The 22997-nt window shown below is 47.6% G+C and overlaps 1 protein-coding gene and 2 long non-coding RNA genes across 7 annotated transcripts in view; 2 read left to right on the top strand and 1 right to left on the bottom strand.

Moving 5' to 3' along the window:
- Positions 1–17834, bottom strand: part of LOC137481673 (uncharacterized) — a 358787-nt gene extending 340953 nt beyond the window's left edge. Inside the window, exon 1 of the long non-coding RNA XR_011003597.1 lies at positions 17824–17834. This is a non-coding gene — a long non-coding RNA (uncharacterized lncRNA). The remainder of the gene's footprint in view (positions 1–17823) is intronic.
- Positions 314–6759, top strand: LOC137481655 (uncharacterized). Of its 5 annotated transcripts, none has more exons than XR_011003575.1 (4): positions 316–507; positions 2243–2450; positions 3104–5622; positions 5730–6759. It is a non-coding gene; the product is annotated as an uncharacterized lncRNA (long non-coding RNA). The 5 variants fall into 5 exon arrangements; XR_011003576.1 differs by having other exon boundaries at positions 326–2450; positions 3104–3607; positions 5334–5622; XR_011003577.1 differs by having other exon boundaries at positions 314–2450; positions 5334–5622.
- The window catches only part of PIAS1 (protein inhibitor of activated STAT 1), a 56281-nt gene continuing 45906 nt past the window's right edge, over positions 12623–22997 (top strand). Inside the window, 2 exon segments of the mRNA XM_068203502.1 lie at positions 12623–12683; positions 12686–12762. Of these exon segments, the coding sequence (XP_068059603.1) occupies positions 12638–12683; positions 12686–12762 (123 nt within the window). The 5' untranslated portion in view covers positions 12623–12637.

Here is a 22997-nt window from a genome sequence, read left to right as displayed (position 1 = left end):
GCATAGGGGCATTTTGGGTGTCCCAGGAAGAATTTTGGGTGTCACAAGAGGTGTTTTGGGCATCCCAAGGGGTGTTTTGGGTGCAGAAACCCCTTTTTCTCTGACAGTTTAATTTCCTTGCGGATGCTGTCTGTCCTGTCCCTCCTGCTGGCCCAACGCTGCCCAGCTGGCCGGCTCAGATAAGGGCTCCAGGGGCAGATAAGAAGTTCCTCCCCTGCTCCTCCCTCATCTGGAGCAGCAGCAAACGGTGAGGCTGAGCTTCCACAGCCCCCTAAACTCCCGGGAAAGTGAAAGCAGCCCCACCCCCTCCCAGGCTCTGGGAAAAACATTTCTCAACGCGAGTCTTCGGTGAGAGAAGTGAAATAATAACAAAAAAAAAAAAAAAAAAAAAGAGTTGGTTCCCCTCCTCTTCAGCAGCCCTAAGCCACCCTCGAGGTTCCAGGGTAGGGTTACCTGGAGCCAAAGCCTTTTCTGTGATGTGGCAAAGACACAGCCTGCAGGGGACAGGTAGGAATTTGGCTCCGGAGCTGTTTTCATGGGAAAACAAAAGGGTTTCTGTGACAGTGCAGAACAAGTGCCAGCTCCAGGCTATGAGCTCTCTCCAGAGCTGGTCGCTGCAGGGTGTTCCTCACAAGGTCCCTCCAAGCCAGCAGCAGCTTTTCCCACCCTTCCTAATCAGGCAGCTTGAGTGCAAGGTGGTGACAAATGCCAGGAAATTGGGAGAACAGGGACAATCAATGACTTCTCCTCGTGGTCTGGTGCTTGTCCCTCAGCCAGGCATTCCCAGGGGCATCCATGGGTGCAGCAGTGCAGAGCTGGGGCAGGAATCCTGCTGGGATGGAGCTGTGGTGGAGCTGTGGAAACTGCCCCACACTGAGCACAAAGTAGAGGAGGGATGTTTTGAGAGGGCTGTGCTGGAGCAGAGGCTGGGCAGAGTTCCAGAACAAAGCAGGGATTTATTCAAAGGATCTCCTCCATGGATCCACCTTGGGCAGCACCAGAGCCCAGCCAGGGCTGCCCCAAGATGAACCCAGATGGTCCCAAAATGCACGAGCGCTCCCGGGGCTCTCACTGGGATCAGCTCTGCTCCATGGGCACACTGCAGTTCATTGTCCCATTCCAGCTCCAGCCCATGCAGTCCCATCCTGCTTGTTCTTCTCTCTCCAGCCCACGGTGTTTGTGCTCCTGGCCTGAGATTTGGCTCATTTGTCCTTGGTCCCCAGCTGGAGCAGGAATTGTTTTGTCTCCCTGCTCTGTGCAGAGAGCTCACCATCCCCTGATGTGAAGCTCAGAGCCACCCACTAAAGCAGCTCAGAATGAGAAAATGTAAAACCTAAACCTGGGGCACCAGGAGGAGGAGCAGAGGCAGCTCCTGCCTGGCTCAGAGGTGTCGGGAGCTGCCGGCGATTCCAGCCAGGATCCACGGCAGGAGCTTTGGGGCAGGTGGGGTTCAAGAACTCATTTTTTTGCTGCAGCAGGGTAGCTGATGGTGTCAGAGGAGGGGATGCTGTCACACGAGCATCTCCCCCCGTGGGGTCAAGGCTGTGCCGTGCAGCCAGCAGTGGGTGTGAGTGCACAGGGCCAGGGACGGGCAGGAACAGCTCCGGAGTGGCTGGGTCACACAAAAGGCTCTTTGTGCCCAGAGCTGACAATGACAAATAAAGAGGAACCTGTTGATCTAGGAGAGAAACGGGGGGATTATGGAGAGATCACATGGGGAGGAAAAGACCTTGGATGTTTGGCTGGCTGTCAGTCTGGCCCGTCGTTAAAGCGCTTCGCTTAAATTAAATATACACATATATATTAAAAAAAAAAATTAAAATCTAAATTACAAAAAGCTCTTGGAACTTTAAACCTATAAAGTAAAACTTAAAATCTAAATTACAAAAAGCTCTTGGATCTTTAAACCTATAAACTAAAACTTAAACACAGAATTTAATATAGAGCCTTAAAAAAACTTCTAAACTTAAATATTAAAAATATAAACTTATAATTTAAAATAAAAATTAAAAAAATGAAACAATGTGTTAAACTAAATTTTAAAAACTAAATAAAAAATTAAAATATAAAAAATTAAAATAACTACAGAAATAAAGAAAAAATTAAAATACAATGCTATAAATTTCTGTATCACAACATAATCAAGTAAGAGAACTTCGCGTATAACATAAATACAGCATCAGGACTGACACTACACCTTGCACCGCGAGCTCCTGCTGCTGTGCTTTTTTTCTCCGGGCAGCAGTGACCGCTCCTCGCTGGCTCCCATCTCGCCGGGACAGCAAGCGATGTTTGTGAACACCTCTGCCGCAGCTGCCGGGCTCAGCCCCGCTGCCCGTCCCTAAATCCAGGACAAAGCAAAGCCGCTCACAGCGCCCGTAACTCGGCGGACTTCTTGGAAGGAGCCCAAAAGCCGTGTCTAATGCTAATAATAAGCGTATTTCCCAGAGGTAACATTTGATTTCTCTCCAAAACGAAGCATATTTGAAGCTCTGCCGGGCCGGGGTTGCACAGGAGATGAACTGGGGCGCTTTCATGTGTTTGCAAAGCCTGCAGCCAGCTCTGGAGAAACTGGAGAAACCCTTCCCAGATAATGGTGTGGGAATAATAGATAATAATTCTATAAAAATAACACTTCCCAGATAATAATGTGGTGTTTTATCACAGCAAGCTTGTGGGGAAAAAAAAAAAAAAAAAAAAAAAAAAAAAAAAAAAAAAAACCAAAACAAACCAGGGAAAAACCAGGGAAGGGCTTTGGGTTTGTGGCACACACATCTGGCGAGCCAGAGCCCGGGCGGGCGCGCACGGAGCACGCTGACCAGAAATATTTATGCTGAGCATCGATGTGCTGCCTAAAGTGACCTCCAGAGCCTGTGCAGAGCACCGTGGAGCTCTAAAAAATCTATTGCAGCCCATTATGTGCTGGAATGCATCCGAGTGCACCAGTGCCCGGAGTCTCTGCTCAAGGAGACCGATGGAAACGGGTGGAATCTGGGATAAATCGGGGTTGGGGGTGGGGGAAATCACAACAGAATGCTTTCCCCCTGTTTTATTTATTTATTTATTTATTCATCTTGGTTTCTTAATTTCTTTATCTTTCCAGCTGAAGGGAGGGGAGATGAGCCCCAAAGGGAGAGGGCCCTGGCTGGCCCGTGAGCGTTTGCAATCGATGCAGATAATGCACTTCCAAGGACTCTCTCCTTTACTGGTTTTCCGTAAATTGCTGGGCAGAGCTTCCCGGTGATAATGGCAGAGCTGTGTCTGTGCCAGCAAGGACTGACTTCCAAATAAAAAAGGGGAGTGCAATTCCTCGGGATGGTTTAGTCTGGGAGCTCCCCTGGGGTTCCGCCTCCTCTTCCCGTGGAACAGAGCGTTCCTCCCTTCCCTGGAGTTTATCCCAAAGACACAACAAACCCAAACATCCTCCTCCTCCTCCTCCTCCTCCTCCTGGAAGTGCCAGCTCAGGGAGGCCTGGAGTCCCCAGCCCTGGATGCTGAGCTTCCAGAATCCTGGAATGGTTTGGCTTGGAAGGCACCTCAAGCTCTCCTCGTCCTCCACGTTGTCCCAGGAGTCCAGGGAATTCTGGATGTGGCACTCAGGTGACAAGGTGGGGATGGGGCACAGCCTGGACTCGATGGCCTTGGAGGGCTTTTCCAACCTCAGGGATTCTGGAATTCCTGCTCACCAGCCAGAGCCACTTTCCAGCTGCTGCTCTTCCCTCTCCCTTTGCCATCCTGATTTTCCACCCTGGTTGTGGGTGATGCATTCCCAGCACAGCTGGATTAGGCCGAGGGTCCAATTAGCCTCATTAAAAGTATAAAATAATAATTCATCATTAAAAATATAAACTAATAATTCTTTGTTCAAAGTGTAAGCTAATAATTCCTTGTTCCAAGTTGGTTTTCCATGGACAGCCCCACCAGGGATTTAGTGCCTGATCCTGGAGCTGGGGCTCAGCTTTTCTTTCAATACTATTTTTTAACTGGAGGGTAATTTTGGGAGGGTAATTTCTGGGAGCCTTGATGACCTTGGAGGGCTTTTCCAACGTCAGGGAATCTGGAATTCCTGCTCACCAACCAGAGCCATTTCCCAAGCACTGCTCTTCCTTCCCTCTTTGCCATCCTGATTTTTCACCCTCGTCATGGTGGATTAGGCCTAGGCTCCAATCAACCTCATTAGAAGTATAAACTAATAATTCATCAATAAAAAAATTAACTAATAATTTCTTATTCAGTATATAAGCTAATAATTCCTCATTAAAAATGTAAACTAATAATTCCTCATTCCAAGTTGGTTTGCCATGGGCTAATCAGGGATTTAGTGCCTGATACTGGAGTGGGGGCTCAGCTTTTATTTTAATGCTATTTTTTAGCTGGAGGCAGCTCTATTTCTCTGTGCTTTGGGAGAGTAATTTTTGGGAGCCTTGATGACCTTGGAGGGCTTTTCCAACCTCAGGGAATCTGGAATTCCTGCTCACCAGCCAGAGCCATTTCCCAAGCACTGCTCTTCCTTCCCTCTTTGCCACCCTGATTTTTCACCCTGGTGGTGGTGGATTAGGCCTAGGCTCCAATCAACCTCATTAGAAGTTAAAATTATTAAACTAATAATTCCACATAAAAAATATAAACTAATAGTTCCTCATTCAGAATAGAAACTAATAATTCCTCATTCCAGGTTGGTTTTCCATGGACAGCCCCACCAGGGATTCAGTGCCTGGTGCTGGAGCTGGGGCTCAGCTTTTTTTTAAATTCTATTTTTTACCTGGAGGCAGCTCTATTTCTGTGATTTGGGAGGGTAATTTAATGGGTAAATATAATCTTTATTGATATTTTCTTTGTTAACTCACTGGTGTTGGTAAAGAGCTTTGAAGATGAAAGCGCTGCGTGCAATAAATATTAACGTTATTCCAACTTATTTGAATGTTGCCAGCATTCCAGCTCCACCATCTTTCATCCAAGAATCTCCAAGTGCCTTTCCAAATGTTAATTAATTTCCTCTCAGCAGTCCAGGGAGACACCTTTTATCATCAGCATCTTCCTTTCCCCAGGGAGTCGTTCCCAGCGCATTTTACCCCACGGATCTGGGCAAACTCAGGGAATATGGCAGGAGTTTTTTGGGATTGATCCAAGAATTCCTGCCTCCCGTTTTCCAGCCTTGCTGCCTGACAACATTCCCTTCCTGGGAGTGGGCTGTGACACTCAGCTGCTCTAGAAAGAAAAAAGCCAGACAAGGATCACAAGCCCCACCCAGAGCAGGGGAGGAAATGAAACTCTTCCAGATCAGGATGATCCCAACCAGGAATCGAGGAATCTTCAGGATTTTTGATTTTTCAGGAGGAAATCTTGATGGGGTGTTGAGTCAGGATCTTGTAATTCCTACTTAAAAGTCCATTAAAATGGAAATATTTTCTGAAATGCAGCACAGGTGAAGATCTGAGCTGAAGGAAATGAAACTCTTCCAGATCAGGATGATCCCAACCTGGAATCCAGGAATTCTCAGGATCTTTGATGTTTCATATTTTGATTTTTCAGGAGGAAATATTGATGGGATGTTGAGTCAGGATCTTGTAATCCTTATTGGAAAGACCACAAAAATGGAAATATTTTCTGAAATGCAGCACAGGTAAGGAGCTGAGCTGAAGGAAATTAAACTTTACAAAATCAGGATGATCCTCGTCAGGGATCCAGGATTTTTCAGGATCTTTGTTGTTTCATATTTTGATTTTTCAGGAGGAAATCTTGATAGGATATTGAGTCGGGATCTTGTAACCCTTATTGGAAAGACCATAAAAATGGAAATATTTTCTGAAACGCAGCACAGGTGAAGGTCTGAGCTGCAGAGCAAACGCTGCAGGTGAAACTCCCCCTGAAAAACCCTCCCCAGTCCAGAGGTGAGTGAGTGATGAGCCAAAAAAAAAAAAGAGGATTTTGAGACAACATGACTCCAGCAGGCCATGAGAACAATGAGAAGTTCAAAAATAGCACTATTGACTGGTGGAAAAACAACATACATATAATTTTCAGGTAATTACTGCAGCATAATTAGCTGGGTTGTTTTCACATGAGCCATCTGAAATGAGCTCTGCTTGCTGCTGGAGCTCAGCTTTATTTGCAGCATTCCCATGACTCAGGGGATGCTGGAACAAGAGGGATGGGGTGAAAAATGAAGATTTTTTTTCCTAACTGAGCCCATCTTGGGGCACAGCCTGGCTGCTGCTGCTTTATCCTGAGTTTATCCTGCTTTTTAGGCAAAAAAAAAAAAAAAAAAAAAAAAAAAAAAAAAAAAAAAAAAAAAAGGAAATTTGCAGCAAAACCTACTCCATAGGAATTCCATGTGTGGTCCATAATGGGAATTATAGGACAGGAAAGAGACTCAAATTAGAACTGGCCTTTTTCTAGATCATTCTCTGGGAAAAATGATTATAAATTCGGATTATATGAAAATATCAGTGTTCTACGTGCACTGTGTGAGTGGAGGGATGGGGGAACATCCTAAGGACTCACTCCCCAAGTTGTGGAAAATGTGAATTTTTTTGATTTGTTTTATTGCCACAGGCTCTGCTTATTAAGAATCATTTACTATCTGTAGAAACAACTTCTGACTTAAGCACTGGGGCCTTAAAAAATCACTTTTAATTGGAAGGAGAGAGTTCCTCCCAGTGAAACCCTGGGTTTGTTGATGCTGGAAGTCTGGAGAGTGCAATTAAAAGCCTCCTTCGCCTCTGTGATGATATTTTGGAAATAAATGCAGCTTTCTGGAGTTTTTCTCCTCATGTTTGAATAGTTTTTTGGCCAATTTGAAGCTTCTGGAGGATCTGATTCAAAGTCTTGCCTGGCTTTGAATTTCTCAGCTCCCCAGGACCTGCTGTGGTTGCTTTTTACTCTTTCTTCTTGTGCTGCATCCACAAATTATGAAAATGGGTGCTAATGAAAAAAAAATCCCAATAGTGATTCATGGAAATGGAATTTTGTTGACAAAAAAAAAAAGGGGATTTAACTCGGCCAAAGGAAATGCTTTTCCAACTGGAGATGAATATCTCAGGAATGACCATTTCTTCTCAGAGAGAGAGAACTATTCCCCTTTTAATTTCAGGGGTAAAAAATAGAATAATTCAAATAAAAGCCTGGAGAAAAGCAAGCAGATCCACCCAAAAGGGGCAGCTTTTCAAGGGAAAGAAGTCCCAAAAGTGAATTTTAGGTGAGTAAAACGAAGGTGAGGAGGATGCCAGGGCAGGACACGCTGTCACCTCCCCTGGGCTGGCCACACCTCATCCCAGTACAGACCAGCAGCTTCCAGAATCCTGGAATGGTTCTGCTTGGAAGGCACCTCAAAGCTCTCCTCCTCCTCCACGTCATCCCAGCTGTCCCCAGATCTGCTCCCGTGGTCCCCATGTGTCCCCAGACCCTGTCCAGGTGTTCCTTAGACCCCCTCAACCCCATCCCCAGTGTCCACCAACCCTGCTCCTGGTGTCCCCAGGGCTGGTTTTGATAGTCCAGGTGTCCCCAACCCTGTCCCCAGCATGTCCTCAGGTGCCCCAGCCTTGCTCTTGGTGTCCCTTAGACCCCCTCAACCCCATCCCCAATGTCCCCAGTTGTCCTCAACCCTGGTCCTGGTGTCCCTAACCCTGTCCCTGATGTTCCCAGGTGTTGCCAGCGCTGCCTTTGATGTCCCCAGGTGTCCCCACTGCTGTCCGTAATGTCCCCAACCCTGTCCAGGTGTACCCCAACCTGTCCCCAATGTCCCCAGGTGTCCACAGCCCTGGCCCTGGTGTCCCTAACCCTGTCCCCAGTGTCGCTCAGTGTCCCCAGCCCTGTTCCTGATGACCCCACGTGTCCACAGTCCTGGTCCCAGTGTCTCTGGATGTCCCCAGCCCTGTCCCCAGCATTCCCAGGTGTCCCTCACCTTGTCCCCAGTGTCCCCAGGTGTTGCCAGTGCTGTCCCAAATATCCCCAGGTGTCCCAAAACCCTGTCCAGGTGTCCCCAACCCTGTCCCCAGGTGTGGCCCATACCAGCGCAGACATGGACGGGGCACTGGGGGACACTGGGGGACACTGGGGGACACTGGGAGCCCCTCCCACCCCAAGACCATCCCGAGAATGCAAATCCTGGGATGCAAATCCCTTCTGGCCAGGAAGGGGCTGATTGCTGTGGCCATGGCCACTGTCCTGCAGCTGCAGGGCTCGTGGGGCTGGGGAGTGACAGCAGCCAGGCTGGGAATTCTGCCACTCCAGGCTGGGAATTCTGTCACTCCAGGATGGGAATTCTGTCACTCCAGGATGGGAATAAGGGCTGGGAATTCTGCCACTCCAGGCTGGGAATTCTGTCACTCCAGGATGGGAATATGGGCCGGGAATTCTGTCACTCCAGGCTGGAAATACAGGCTGGAAAAACAGGCTGGGAATTCTGTCATTCCAGGACGGGAATACGGGTGAAAATTCTGTCATTCCAGGCTGGGAAAACAGGCTGGGAATTCAGTCATTTCAGGCTGGAAATACAGGTGGGAATTTGTCATTCCAGGCCAGGAATACAGCTGGGAATTTTGTCATTCCAAGCTGGGAATTCTGTCACTCCAGGCTGGGAATACAGGTGGGAATTCTGTCATTCAAGGCTGGGAATAAGGACTGGGAATTTTGTCATTCCAGGCTGGGAATACAGTTGGGAATTCTGCCACTCCAGGCTGGGAATTCTGTCACTCCAGGCTGGGAATACGGGCTGGGAATGCTGTCACTCCAGGCTGGGAATACGGGCTGGGAATTTTGTCAATCCAGGCTGGGAATTCTGTCACTCTAGGCTGGGAATACAATCTGAGTCTGCAGGGCAGTCCCAAAATGAGGTGAGAAATGTAAATTTTTGTAAACGTTTGCAGAAACTGCAGCGAGGGAGAGTTTGTGCAAAGCCACGGCGGGGTGTGAACTCGACTGGTGTGAGCAGAGCCTGGATGTCAGAGGAGGGGAAAACAGGGAAACGAGGGATGTGTCGCACCCTGGCACCGCTCACGTAGTTAACAACTGCGGAAACTCATGTGCACGCGCTTCCCATAGTGCCACTGCCAAGGGGACATCCCCGGAACGCCCCAGGATCGCTCCCTAAATTCAGATTTGAGCTCCCTCTGGGAGTTCTCATAGCACGGGCAGGAAAGTTTCTTTTCTGAGCAGCAGCCCTCGTTTGGGCCCAGTCTGGGAGAGGGTGGAAGCACAGAATGCTATAACTTGGTCAGATATTGCTCTTGGATGTGGATTCTGGGGAGATGCTTGTGCCAGCCCGCTCCACACCGACTTCCCGCTCAGCACGAGGAGCCACGTGTGTTGTTATAAAGTTAAAAAATGGGTTTATTTTATCAGATATTGGCTATTCCATTGTCTTCTCCTGCAGCCAAGTAATTTTCACGAAAATGTTCCTCTTTCTGTCCCTCAGAAAAGGGTATTTCACACATTTCATGCCTGCAACAACCTCAGCAGTAAAGGGATTTTAATGGCTTGCTCGTGTTTTCTATCAAGAAATAGTAGCTGAGAGTCTTCTATCACTAAATCAGATTTATTCAGGCGCAGAAATGCCCTTGTATTACTTTTAGGCAAAGAGTGAATTTGGATTATTAGACAAAGAGGAAAAACTCTTGGATACTCGGACTAATGAAAACAACATGTTCACAGAAAAAATGCATGTCTTTAAAAAATATTATTGTGTCTGAACGTGGCTCTGAGCATGTGAGTTATGTGACACGATACGTTTTTGGGGAAGTTACAGAAGAGGAAAATAAAAGAAAAGAGGGGAGTAGGAGACAAATTCTCAAGTCATTTATTTTACTGTGATGTGGCCAAAAGGGGGAAATGCAGCTTTGGAAAATTGGGAATTGAAAATATCAAAATTTTGGCGGGTTGAGGGAAATCTTGATCTTTCATTTTCTCTCCCCACAGAGGTTAAAAATAAAAAAAATATTAGCTTTAGCTCAGAAGCAGGACAACTGGAGGATTGTTTTGGGGCTTTTGTCCCCTACTCCAGTTGCATCCCAGTACTTTCTTTTGGAAATGGAGAGAAAAATGACAGATTTAATTTTCTGACAGATCTGAGTGCTGCCATGACTGCCACAGTTGGAGCCACTGAGAGCACCTCTGGAAATGACTGCGTGTTGACAAAGGCTTTTTTTTGGCAATAAACCATCATCTGAGCCTCGGGAGCAGAGAGGAACAAAATTTCACTACATGTAAATAATAGCCTAAAAATAGAAGCGCAGATTGTTTTTCTCATTAAGTTCCTTCTCCATCCTCCAGTATATTCTGCACTGAAAAGGGAGTGACTATCAAAAAGCCCAAACTGAAAAAAAAAAATTAAAAAAAAAAAAAAAAATGAAGTGCCTGGGTGAGGTCTGGCTGTAAAAAAACGCTGGCAGGACCATTTTAAACCTGATTTTCTGTATCCCCTTTTTTAGTTCGCTTCCTTATTTTAATGCAGCCGAAGCCATTCCGGGGCTGCTTTATTTAAAGCGAGTTTTGAGAGAGGACGCTGTGGTTTATGGCCACGTGTCAAGTTTGATAGTGTTGTGCCATGATTTAGCAAAACACTTGAAGCACATGTCCACATCCCACTGAGTTTGGTAGGAAGTGAAGAAGCAGAGGAAAAGCTGTTTGGCTGTGCAGCAGCCTCATTCAGGGGGGAAAAAAATACAAAAGTAATTGAAATAAAGCAAGGATTTGTCTCCACACAATTTTAGAGCTTTAGGGCCAAATTCTTTCAGCTTGCCGTGGACTCATTGATCACATTAGATCACGATGATGACATGTATTTAATAATTTCAAGTGAAAGGGTTCTGCACTGGGCTGCCTCAGACCACTGAAATAGACGGGCTAATTCTGGGAGCCGTGGGCGTGCTGGAGTCATCTGACTTTTATTTTTTTTAGCAATCTCACGGAGAACCCTGCCCCCTCCCCAAACCAGCCTTTCAGACACCGAGAGAAATCTTCATTGCACACAGGATTACGGCGGTGCTGCTCATCAGCCTCCTCTAATTGCTGCTCATTTTCTGCGCGCTTCGTTTGAGTGTGGCAGAACTCCAGGAGCACGGTGGCCACCGATGGAACTGGGACAAGGGATGAAGAAAAAGGGGTGCCAGCCAGGAGTTCCCCCGATTTTCTGCCTGTCTGGAGGATATTTCTGGGTGAAACGCTTGGAAATGAAAAGCTTGGAAAGAGATAAGAGTTGTTTGCTTTGCTCGGCGTGTCAGGACTTTATATATCCTTACCATAAACATGATGCTATCAAAAATCTGCTCATTGAACACATATAATTTATATATATGTTCATATGTTTGTTTATATATGTGTTCGTATAACTTATATATGTTATTTTTCTAGGTTAAGGATATGTGACCTGTCCACCTTGGTCAAAATCCATACAGTTTTGTCCCGGACTGATGGAATGTGGCACATCCTGATACCATTCCATTGTCATTCCTACTTACCAGGAGTTGTTTTCTTCAGGACTTCATGTAAATATTCTTACCAATAAACAGCATTGTATCAAAAATCCCCTTAAACATACTGGACACCTCTCTCCCATTCTTCCCTTAACAGAAACTACCTAATTTTAAATCCTGGGTAACCCTCTGAGTCAAATAAGTTTTGATTCTGTAATTACCACGTGTAGTTATCTTACCCCAGGCTCCCTGCATGCCTTGTTTGAATCTGCAGAGTTGGGACACTAAAGCTCTATTTTATTTTCAGCGCCCATAATCTAAGTGCTTTGTGAACGTAGGATGATGGATTTTACGGCAGCTATGGAAAAACAGGAAATTTTGTCTTCGTCGTTCCGTTCTGTGCACTAAGGTGAAGGCCAAGGAGAGAAATTGTCATGGTGATCTATGTTTACAGAATAACACACAGGTGGAAAGAAGCCGAATCAAGCCATAGTGACCAAAACGCTAACGATTAATCCACCCAAATTCGCAACTGATGCCATCATCTTGCCAGGCAGGATTTTGGTAGGTATTTTCCCATTTTCGCCTCTGGCTTGCTGTTGGAAGAGCACAAATTTCACTCAAAATTGACATGAAATGGGCGTATTTGGACCCCAAATCTCAGCCGTTTGGGACTCCTAAAACACCTGTACTGCTGTCCCTCGGTAACAGGAAAACCTGGGCGAGCTCACGATGAGTCCTGAACTTCCCCGCAGTAGCCCAGGGAAATAAAACTTGTAATTCCCCGAAATTAAACTCATCATTTCCCGCTTGGTGCACACCAGGAGCCGGAGGTTCCGCCAGCGCCCGCTGAGGTACCCCGACCCCATCCCGTTCCACTCCTAAAGGTCTTAAAAGCAGCAGGGAGCGGAGTTGCAAAATCCCATTCTAGCAAATGTGTTTATTACTGCAGGACTGCGCACCCACCGCCTCCCCGCGGCGATCCGCAGGGCGCCCGCGGGGCTGAGGGGAGCCGGGGCGCCCGGCGGCACCCGCTCCCCTCACGGAGCACGGAGCGCGCAGCGGGGCCGGCGGCGCCGCGGGGGCCGCGCCGCGCGGGGCCAAACTCGACGGGCAGGGCGGCGGCGCCTGGGGCGGCTCGGGAGCCGCACCGAGAGCCGGGGCGGTGCGGCAGCCCCGGGACGAGGGCTCGGAGCGGCGGGGACGGCGCGGCCGAGGCGGCACAAAATGGCGCCGCGATTCAAACGCTGCGCGCTGCGGGCGGGCGGGGCGGCGGGGGGGGGCGGTGTCCCGGCGGGGTTCACTGCGCCTGCGCGCAGAGTCGCAAGATGGCGGACAGTGCGGAACTAAAGGTAAAGCGCAGCTCCGGGTCCCCCCGCGGCGCCGCCGGGGCCGCGGCCGAGACCGGCCCGGGGCGAGACGAGCCCCGCCGGAGCGGCCGCGGCGGAGCCCCGCCGGCAGCCAGGGTTGAGAGGCGGGGTGGGTGGGGGAGCGGAGCGCGGAGCTGCCTCGTCTCGCCGCCCCCCCTCGCCGGCCGCGCTCCGCCGGGCGGCCCCGCCGGCAGCCGGGGCAGCGCGGGCGGCTCCGCTCCGCGCCCGCCGGGTCGGGCCGCGCCGCCGCGGGCTGAGGGCGGCGGCCGGGGGAGCCCCCGCGGGGGGCGGCGCGGCCGCTGCCGGGGCGGGGGGACGGAGCCCCGGCGCCCCGCGAAGTTTGCAGGGGAGTCCGGCGGGAGCGACCCCCGGCAGCGGCGGTGCCCGCGGTGACAGCGGGGGAAGCGCGCTGGGGAGGCCGGCTCGCCGCCCCTCCGGTAAATAAAGAACGTCACAAGCAGATGTGGAGGAGTTCCGCGGTGTTGAGCTGGCGGCGGTCCCTGTCATCCTGCGGAACGCATGGAAACGGGGCGCTCCGAGGCGCCCCGCAGCCCGGCCGGCGCTCCCCGCGCGGGGGTCGCTGCGCTCGGGGCGTTTCTGGGGGGTTTTTAGGGGGGTTTTGGGCGCTCACCCGGGGGGCAGGGGCGGGAGGAGCTCTGCCGAACGCGGAACTTCGGCTTTCCTAACGCGCTGAAGAATCAGCAATTTTGAGGAAGAGCAGTCGCAGGATGGAGGGTGGTAGGCGTCCGCCCAAAAATCCGAGGAAAAGACCCCCCGAAACTTTGCGGGCGCTTTGAGGCCGTGCGTGGGTGCAGACTGTGCCCTGCACACCCCGCAGGGTGTTAGAAGTTGCAGAGTTTCCTCGCAGTTGTCACAGGGTCGTTATTCACCAGGAGGGCTCCTGCCTCCTCCTTTAAAGTTCGCAGAGCGAACGGCTCGAATCAGGTGGATCTGAAATGTGTACGGGCACAGGCGTGTTAAACGTGTAACATAAACTACGGAATGTGTCAAGTGTGACTGAGGAGATACTTTGTCTTTTCCTTGAGGTTTGCTAGATCTCAGTTTTCTGTGTATCAAAGGTACCGTGCGCTTTCATTTTTAGATGCTTAAGGAGCTGTCAGCAGGTTAAGAGATATTAAATCTTCAGTGTGCTCTGACTTGTGTGGGTCAGGACCCTTCAGATCCTCCTTTAAATCCTCCTCTGGCCTTCGTTTTTCTGAGTATCTTCAGACCACATTGTATTGCTTGAGCTGTGTAGTCCTTAAGCCTTTTTTCTTTTCAAGCTCTGCTTCCCACATAACGAGATCAAAGGGTTAAGATGTGATTCCGGCGCTCAACTTTTTGTTAATTTTAGCGTGGCAAATGGAGTAGTGTGTTTTGGTAAGTAACAGCGAGAGTTTCGTGGTGCACAGCAGCCAGCTTGGCTTTATGTGATGCCTTCATTAGCAAGGGTGACTCAAAAGGAGTTCAGAGAGATGGGAGATAGGGAATAAAGTCATTCCAAACCCCTTCATTGATCGCTGTTAGAAGTCTCCTTCTTGAGAACTGGTAGAGAAAAATCAGAGTTTTAAAAATTTATGTTTCCTAAAGTGCCGTTGCTGCCTCAGGGATGTGGGGGGTGAATGCCAAAGTTACTGCTTTATTCTCAATTTCAGTTTTCTGCTCAGGTTATGGTTGGAGTGGTACCTGCAGGCAGGGACTGGAGGATGGCACTCAGTGAAAAGTTGGGCTGTTTTCTGTAGCCATGGCAGCTTGGCAGTTTGCTTAACAAAAAAAGTAATTACTTCATAAATTCATACTTGGAAGACCTCAGGACATTCTGATTTTTTTTGTCTTTAGACTGTACAGAATTAAAAAGCTGTGTGGGTGGGTCCTGCTCTGTCAGGAAGGAGAGGAGGCACAGAATCTCCTGCTTGGGCTTGGAGCTGTCACCCTGCAGCTCTCCAGGCTCTCAGGTGCTGCAGGAGCTCAGTGCTCCTCAGAAAAATGTGGCTCGTGGAAAGCTCTGACATCGTGGCTGGGGACACTGGGTATTTTTAAAGCAGGAGTAAATCCCCAGAAAACGTGCTTTTAAGTTCTTTTTTTGGGAGTTGAAAGGTAGCTAAGGGAGGGTTTGTGATTAAGACTCTGCTCTTTGAAGAATGACCAGTGAATTCCTTTAATTATTTTCTTAGGTAAAACCTTGTACGGTTCTCCTCTGATTAATTAGCAAATGGGATTGATTTCAGATTTAGTGACCTTTAAAAACTAAAGTCAACTGTAATACTTGGGCAGGGACTCTCTTGCCTGGCCAGAAAAAGTTTGTCAGAAAAACTTACTCAAGTTTCTAAAACTTTGTTGCCTTCCTGTGCAGAGAACCCTGGGGCTATGTGTGGGGAAATGAGGGAATGTCACATGTGGAAATTAGGGAATGTGATATGATGGGTGCTATTGCCAAAGGAAAATTAAAGTTCTTGCTCCCTCCAGAAAAACAGTGGTCAGTCTTACTTGCCACAATTTTTCATGGAGTTTTAATAATGAAATTGCCTTTACTGTAATGTATTTCCTTACCACAGGCAAGAACCTTTCAGCCTTTTTTGCCCCCATTTGGGATTGTTTGTTCTGTGGGGAAAAAAAAACCAAAACCAGATAAGATGAAACATAGCTTTGCAGATCCCAGCCTTGTGAGGTTCCTGAATTCCTGGGTACTCGGGAAGGTTGGGGTAAATTGAAGCAGTATGTTTTCCTTTCTGCTGCTGAAACAAGGTAACTGCAAAGTTTGTTCTTCTGCAGAGTTCTCCCTCACTCCATAGGCTGAGGCATATGTGAATTTTCCTGATCTTAATTACTATTCCTGTCTAATTGCACCCAGACTCTAATTTATCTCAAGGTAAGCTATTTAAAGCTCTTTCTAATTGGAAGGAGTATACTTGAGTGATTAAATCTTTCCTTCAATATTTCTTACATCTCTTTAAATTGGTTATTAGATTGTTGTGATCTTCGCCTTCCACTCCAGCATTTTGGAAATCATTACACAGTTTGCAATAATCAATTCAATTAACCACGGATCAAAGAATGAAAAAGAAAAGCTTATGTTCGAGTATTGTCATTCTTGATACTGTCCTAAGAAGCTGGTTTGGAAAGCACATGCTGGGAGGTTTTCTCCTTTGTTCTCTCTCCTTTTAAGAAAATGCCTTTGGGGATTGAAGAGATCCCTGGTGTGTTTCTTGTTAGACATAATTTATACTTTAAAAATAAAAAAAAAAAATTAAAAAGTGAGCCAAGAGTTTGAATGAAAATTCATCACAGCATTTCCACACAATGGTGAGGAACACAGAGCACTTAGAAATATTCTCAGCTGGGAAGTACCCCTCCCTGAAATCCAGGGAAGCGGTTTTGGGATAACAGTGACAAATGGACCTGTGGAATTGCATCCCTAATTTTAAAAAACATAATCTACCTGTTTCAGTGTTCAATTAGAATTTTACACTTCTGCATTACGAGCTCTTAATCCTTTTATAAGTTGCTGAGGTTGTGTGTTGCTGAGATTAAAGTAAATATAATCTACTTTTCATTGTTATCTGAGCCCGTGGATTACGTTTGTGCATGCTCTGATTTGGTGTGTGCCAGCAGAATTGTATTTTTCACTGATTTTTGGGCTGAATATCTTTTTTTTTTTGGGCTTTTGGTCATCGGCACTGGGATTGCAGATATGAGAGGGATAAAATTGGCAGCGCAACTGTCCAAGCCTCAATCCATAAGCCTTTTATATTGCCAAGAAACCCCAGATTGTTGTATGCACATAAATACAGTGCCAGAGAACTTTGGGTAAACCTTCCCTGTCCTGGGAGAATCTGTGGGTCTGTGCAAGTCAAATTCACTTGAGGAGGAAGGTATCAGCACCAGCATTTCATAGTAGGTATTTTTCATGGATTTACAGATGCTTTTCTTTTGGTTATAAAGGTATTTAAAAATCCCAGGTAGAAGGAGGTAGGAGATGCACCTTATTCAGCTTCATCGCATGAGAAAAATGTTCCTGGAGGGAGGAGAAGTGCTCAGGACTGCCTGGCCATTGGTAAGAATATTCATGGATCAGGCACACAAGAGAAATAGTTAACAACATCCCATGGAGCAGGGTGTGGGGAGCTCGGATACCTCTGATATTGAAGTTATTTATAGGGAGGGAGGCTCTGAGTGCTGTGGTTTATACCCTGCCCTGCAGCCAGCAGAGCCCAGGGAGGGCAGACTTGTCCCTAATGCGTTTGGCATGGAGGATGGAGTTCCTGGAAACTCTTCTCAGGGAAATCAGCCTCTCATCAGTTTTCTCTTCAGTGCCATTAGAGTGAAAACCAAACCAGAGCTTCAGGCACTTGAGACTGGAGTGCTCCCTGTAATTGTTCTGAGATAGCCCCCACCCTCTCCTTTCTCTGGAGCATCTCCTGGAACTCTTGTTTGTCCTAAAGCTTGGGGTGAGGTGGGGTCTGACCCTTTGGAGCATCTCCTGGAATTCTTGTTTGTCCTAAAGCTTGGGGTGAGGTGGGGTCTGACCCTTTGGAACATCTCCTGGAATTCCTGTTTGTCCTAAAGCTTGGGGTGAGGTGGGGTCTGACCCTTTGGAGCATCTCCTGGAATTCTTGTTTATCCTAAAGCTTGGGGTGATTTGGGAGCTCACCCTTTAGAGCATCTCCTGGAATTCTTGTTTGTCCTAAAGCTTGGGGTGAGGTGGGGTCTGACCCTTTGGAACATCTCCTGGAATTCCTGTTTGTCCTAAAGCTTGGGGTGAGGTGGGGTCTGACCCTTTGGAACATCTCCTGGAATTCCTGTTTGTCCTAATGCTTGGGGTGAGGTGGGCTGGTGCTCTCCATCCCTGTGGCATTGGGCTGTGCTGAAACGATGGAATTTGAAGCTATAGTCCCTTGGTTGCTGGGGAATCAGCATTTTGAGAGGGTTAATTTTTGGATAACTCAGTGCCCCAGAGGCTGGAGAATGATTTCTCTCTTGGGGCTTTTCTCTTACACGGGCTGTTGGTGTTTGGCTCTTGGCTCCACGAGGAGAGAATTTCACCTCCAGAGCTGAAGTTGTGTCAGAAATGTCTCTCTGCTTTTGCTGCTGTGCTTCCAGTGTAGAAACCTTTGCTTTACAGGTGCCCTTCTAATGGAAAACTGGGCTTTATCACCCTCCATAAAAAGTAGTAAAAGCCTTTTGAAAACCACAGATTTCAGAGAAGAATGCAAACACAGCTTTTGTGTGAAAATTTTCTCTGTAAATACCTTGTGTGTCTCAGCCTGTGCTGCCCCCCTTCACCTCTGATTAACAGAATTGTGCCTGCAAGAATCACAAACAAATGTTTGTCCTGTTCTTGAGCAGGAGGAAAGGGGAAATGCCCATCTGGAGTGACTGCAGCTGGGTTTTGGGATCCTCTTGCTGAAGCTCGGGTATTGATTGTGCTCTGTCACTGCTCCAGCTCTGTGCAGACCAGTAAGTGCTGAGAGTGTTGGTTTGGGCTTTTTAAAGTGGAGGTGATTGGATTTTATGATGCTGAAATTGCACGTAGTACCTTCAGTAGCTGTCTGTTCATGGAAACAAATGCCTTTCTTAAATGGAGAGTGAGTAGAGAGAGTAGATATTCAAAAATCTTTTGCTAGGGAGGGGGATGAGGAGGAGAAAGGAGCTTACAAAAGACTGCTTATTATTTCTGTAATTTTACTCAACGCTATCAAAGCCATTTCAAACGTAGCCACTGCCATAAGATGTGGCTATTTCAAAGTAAATTAAAAGCTTGGGGGCTACAAGACAAACTAGGAAGTATTAAAGCTTTGAGAATATTTGGAGCTGAGGATGGGGCCAGGAGATGGTAGTTTTGTTCTGATCGTGCAGGTTTTCAGGCAGAATTCCATGGAGCCAGGGGAACAGGATATTATTGTCCCTTCAAACCTTTTCTTCTCCCTCTTTGGCTGAGGCTTCCGTGGCTGGTGCAGCTGGATTGATCCAGGAGCTGCTCAGCAATTTGCTTCCTCTTGTTTTCCCTTTGGGATTGGGGCTGGCTGTGGATGTCCCTGCTGGTCTGTTGTGTCCCTTCAGAGCGCTCTGGAGATTGGATTCCAAGGCTAGGGAAGAGTGGGAGGGTATTATGGGCTTGTCTGGAATATGGGAAACAAAGAAATGAAAAGCCAGGGTACAATTAGACCAGAGGTCAGCTTGAGCTTGACCTGCACGTCTATGGAAGATGATATACAAGAGATTTATATGGGAAGTGGCAGGATAATTAATGAGAAGGAAAAGGAGCCTCCTAAAGCCTGTGCCTGGGGAGAAGGGAGCCCTGGGCTCTGCAGCAGAGCCATGTGGCCATGTGGAAGTTTATTTAGGGGACAGAGATAAGTGCTGTCACCTCATGGGCTGCACTGCAGATGCTCCGCAGTGAACTTCCCGTGTTTGGGTTAGGAAATGGGAATGAGCTGGCTGGACACTTGGGAGTAAACATGGATGGGCTCTGCCTGGGCTGCCTGGGCTGCAGGAAATGCTCCAGTGGCCACTTTCCATCTGGGAAGGATGCCTGACAGCAGGGCAGGGGGCAAGGGGCAGCTCCTGTCTCTGCCCTGCCTCGGGGCTCACACAGCCAGCAGCTCCTCCTGCATCCCTGCAGTGGTGAAGCATCCCTTTATCTCTGTAGACACTTCCTCCCCTGTGCTTTATCTGTTTGTGGTGTATCCTCAGTGCTTTTTCCCAATCTCCAGCCCTGATAGAAATTGTCATGCTGAATTCTTTAAACCAGAGTTCGGCAGGGCTCTCCTGTTGGTTTTTCATGGTGTTTCTTTCTTTTTGCCACCTTCTTGCTCCCTTGATCCTGCCCATGGATCATTCAGTGATTCTGGCTGGGAGGGACTGTGGGGGATCTCCAGCCCAGGCAGGATCAGCTGTGGGGTCAGAACAGGTCACTCAGGGCTTGGTCCAGTCTGGTCTGTGAAACCTCCAGGGATGGAGATGGCACCACCTCTGTGGACAACCTCTTCCCTGGCTTGGCTGTTTTCATGGTAAAAACAGGGTTGGTTTGGCTTTTTTTGATCTCCATCCTGAACCTCCTCCTTCAGCTTGTGCTGTGTTCCAGGAGGAAAAGATCAGGGCTGTATCCGTGGTGACCTCCTGGACACATTGGAAGGCTGCCAGGTGGTTGCTCCAAAGCCTTCTCTCCACCAGGCTGAACAAGCCCTGTTCCCAAACCTCCTGCCAGGTCATCCTGCTGGACCTCACATCTTTGACAGAGAATTTTGGGAATGGGATTTGGGCAGGTGATTCCATGCCACGATGTCGTTCTCGAGGAGTTTTTTTCTCCTGAGGATTTCTGTTTGTGCACATCCTCAGCAGTGTGCAAAAGTAGTTCCTGAGATTGTCCACTGATACCAGTGGAAAAGGTGGGAATTGCTTCCAAAAATTGAAATTTCATAAGCAGTGAACCTTCAGAGGGGAGAAGGTGACACACAGCTCTTCACCAGGAGGCTCCATTAGGTTATTGTCCATTTGAAGCTCTCCCACTCCTTCCCCTTCTCCCATTAAATCCATGGTTCTAAGCATGAGAAAAACTGAGCTCAGTCTCCTCCTTGCTTGGCTGCAACACCTGAAATTGCATCTTTTGTGGCCACGGTCAGTGGAGTGTGCAAACACGTGAGAAATGTTCTCAGAAATTCATGCTGGGCAGAACTTTGAGGCCTGGCTTTTCTAAGCTCGGTTTATGCAAGATATTCAGCTGAAAAACGGGATCTACAGGATGGTTTATACAAGATACTCAATTGAGAAATGGTTAGTTAGTGTGCAAAACAGAATATAGGATGAAAACAGCAGCAAAGTGAGTTTGTCTTGACAGTTTAGCTTAGGTGCAGCTCCCTGTTCTGTATTCTTTTGTAAAAAGCAGAAGCCAAATGCAGTAGGGACAATTTGGTTCAGGTAAAATCTGTAGTCTGGACTGCAGGAGAGTCCTGTAAAAAGTTGTGTGGATGAGAATGTTTTTGATACATTCATTCCTGATCTTGTTTCTCGAGACTCCCTTGACAAAATGATCTCACTTCTGTGCAGATGTTGTATCTCGTTTCCCTGGTGCAAAATAAGAGCCTTTGAAGCAGTCCAAGTATTTGTGGAGATTTTCAGCTTCTTGGAAAAGCTGTTGGAGGCAGCTCTGCTCAGGCTCTGGATGGAGCTGTGAGTGCACCTAGAAATGCACAGCAGCAGGAACGTGGGACACAAACAAAGCTGTTCTTTTTGGTAGGTTCTGTGTTGATTTAACAGCCTCTCATCTGTGAATCTGCTGAGGCCACTCCATGGCAGGGCTTCAAATATTTTTTTTTCAAGTATCAGAACTGTTGTTGGTTTGAATCACAAGGATTTGAAATAATATTTTTCTAAAGGGTGTCCACCCAGGTTTTCATTCAGTTAATTCCTACTTTTACCTCTTTGCTGTTAAATGGGACTCTCTCTGTTCTGCAGTGACATTTTTATTTGAGGCCCTCGACAATGTCACTTGGCTTGCAGAGGAAATGACTGAAAATAAATGTGTTAGAAACTGATTCTTAGGGATGGAAAAGTGGCTGTGGTGGTTCAGACCAAGGGTCCATCCAGCCTGGTGGTGTCTCCTGCAGCTTCTGGAAATGAGTGCGGGAGGAAAAGCAGCAACAGGGCGAAGTGGGAGAAGTCCCCTCCCTGCAATATTCCTCTGTGTCCAGGCACTTCCAGCTCAGCCCTCTGCATCCAGTGGGGTGCATGAGCCATAATAAAGCTATTTTCAAGTGCCTCTCTAGGTTTCCTTGAGCCTTTATAACCTGATTTAGTTCCCAGTATTTTGGGAGGGATTTCTTGACCCTTCTTTTGTTGTTTGGAGCCTGGTTCCATCCATGGATGTTGTGATGGAGGAGGACAAACGGCTCCTCCCTGTCCATCTCTGTGTGCTGCTCGTGGTTTTCTGGATTGGATCACAGCTGTCCCCAGGTCCTCTATTTTTAGGTTGAAAACTGAGCTTTTATTATTTCTTCATTAGGGAAGTCATGCTGGACTTCTGCCATCCTCTGACATTTCCACTTCTCATCTGTGTGTATATATAATTATTTAATAGATTTTTTTATGATGAGACCACCAAACCCACCCATACTTGGACCTTTGGGTGAAGCAGGAATTGCCATAATTTAGAATAATTTTTTGTCTTTTTGCTCTCTGCTCCCTCCCAACCATTTCTCCCAGTGATTTCTGTGCTCGCAGCTGAGCCGATGTTCTCATACCTGTGTTTATCTTGGGCCCAGCAGTGGCAAAGGTCACTCTGCAAAGCTCTGGGCTGGCTGCTCTGCTCTTCCCACAAGTTCTGGACATTAAACTGGGCTCTGCCAGTGATGTTCCATCCTTCAAACCCTGCTGGTCCGGGCTTCTCTGGGTGTTCAGGAACAGGTTAAGCCCAGAGTGCCAGTGCAGGACTCCATGCATGACCTTCCCCTATTGTCTGCTCCTGGAACAGCTCAGCCTGATGGTAACAGAAGAACTTTGAATAGCAGCTGAGGATCCCGAGCCTGGCTTCACTTTTTAAAGGAGTTATTGATGCTGGAGGAATGCTCAGCTTGTGCGTGCAGACTGGATTTTCATCGTTTCCTTTGACCTGTGCTGTTCTGTTGTTCCTAAACACATGGAGGACTCTGAGGTGGTGCCAAGCTGTGTGCAGGGGAAGCTGAGATGTGTTGGAACTTGTTTCTCATGTTCAGTTCACTCAAAAAGTTTGGTAGAATGTGGCTTGGTTTTTTTAGAGGACACGAACACAGTTTGGTAAAAGGCGTGAGCTAATTAATAATTGATTAATGGCGTGGACTCCATTCCTTGGGCCCACACGATGATGTCTTGATGCCTTTATTTGTATTTTTCCTTTTCACACCGGGGCTGAGCAGTTTTGTGAAGCAATTAAAACATCCTTACCTGGTAGTAGGAGCTGTAGGTTGTTACCTAGTGAGTGGATCAGGAGGCACAAAGGTGAAGCCAATTCATACTAAAAATCTCTGCTGAACCCCAGAAAATGCCTTGTTTTGTCACCAGACCCTAAATAATCCTGTGTGTGTAAAAGGGACAGGCAGGGTATAAATTCATGAACGTGTGAGAGTTATTCAGAGGCCATTAATGAGCTGCAAAAGCCTTGTCTAAATGCAAATTCCTGTCCAGGGTGGGATTTGGATGAGGTGCTTAATGAGGTGGGACAGTGGTTTGGTCAGTCAGGATGA

Source organism: Anomalospiza imberbis, chromosome 13 (assembly GCF_031753505.1).
Source record: "Anomalospiza imberbis isolate Cuckoo-Finch-1a 21T00152 chromosome 13, ASM3175350v1, whole genome shotgun sequence".
Classification (NCBI taxonomy): Eukaryota; Metazoa; Chordata; class Aves; order Passeriformes; family Viduidae; genus Anomalospiza; species Anomalospiza imberbis.
The sequence above is the reverse complement of the archived record's forward strand: the minus strand, read 5'-3'. Positions and strand labels throughout refer to the sequence as shown.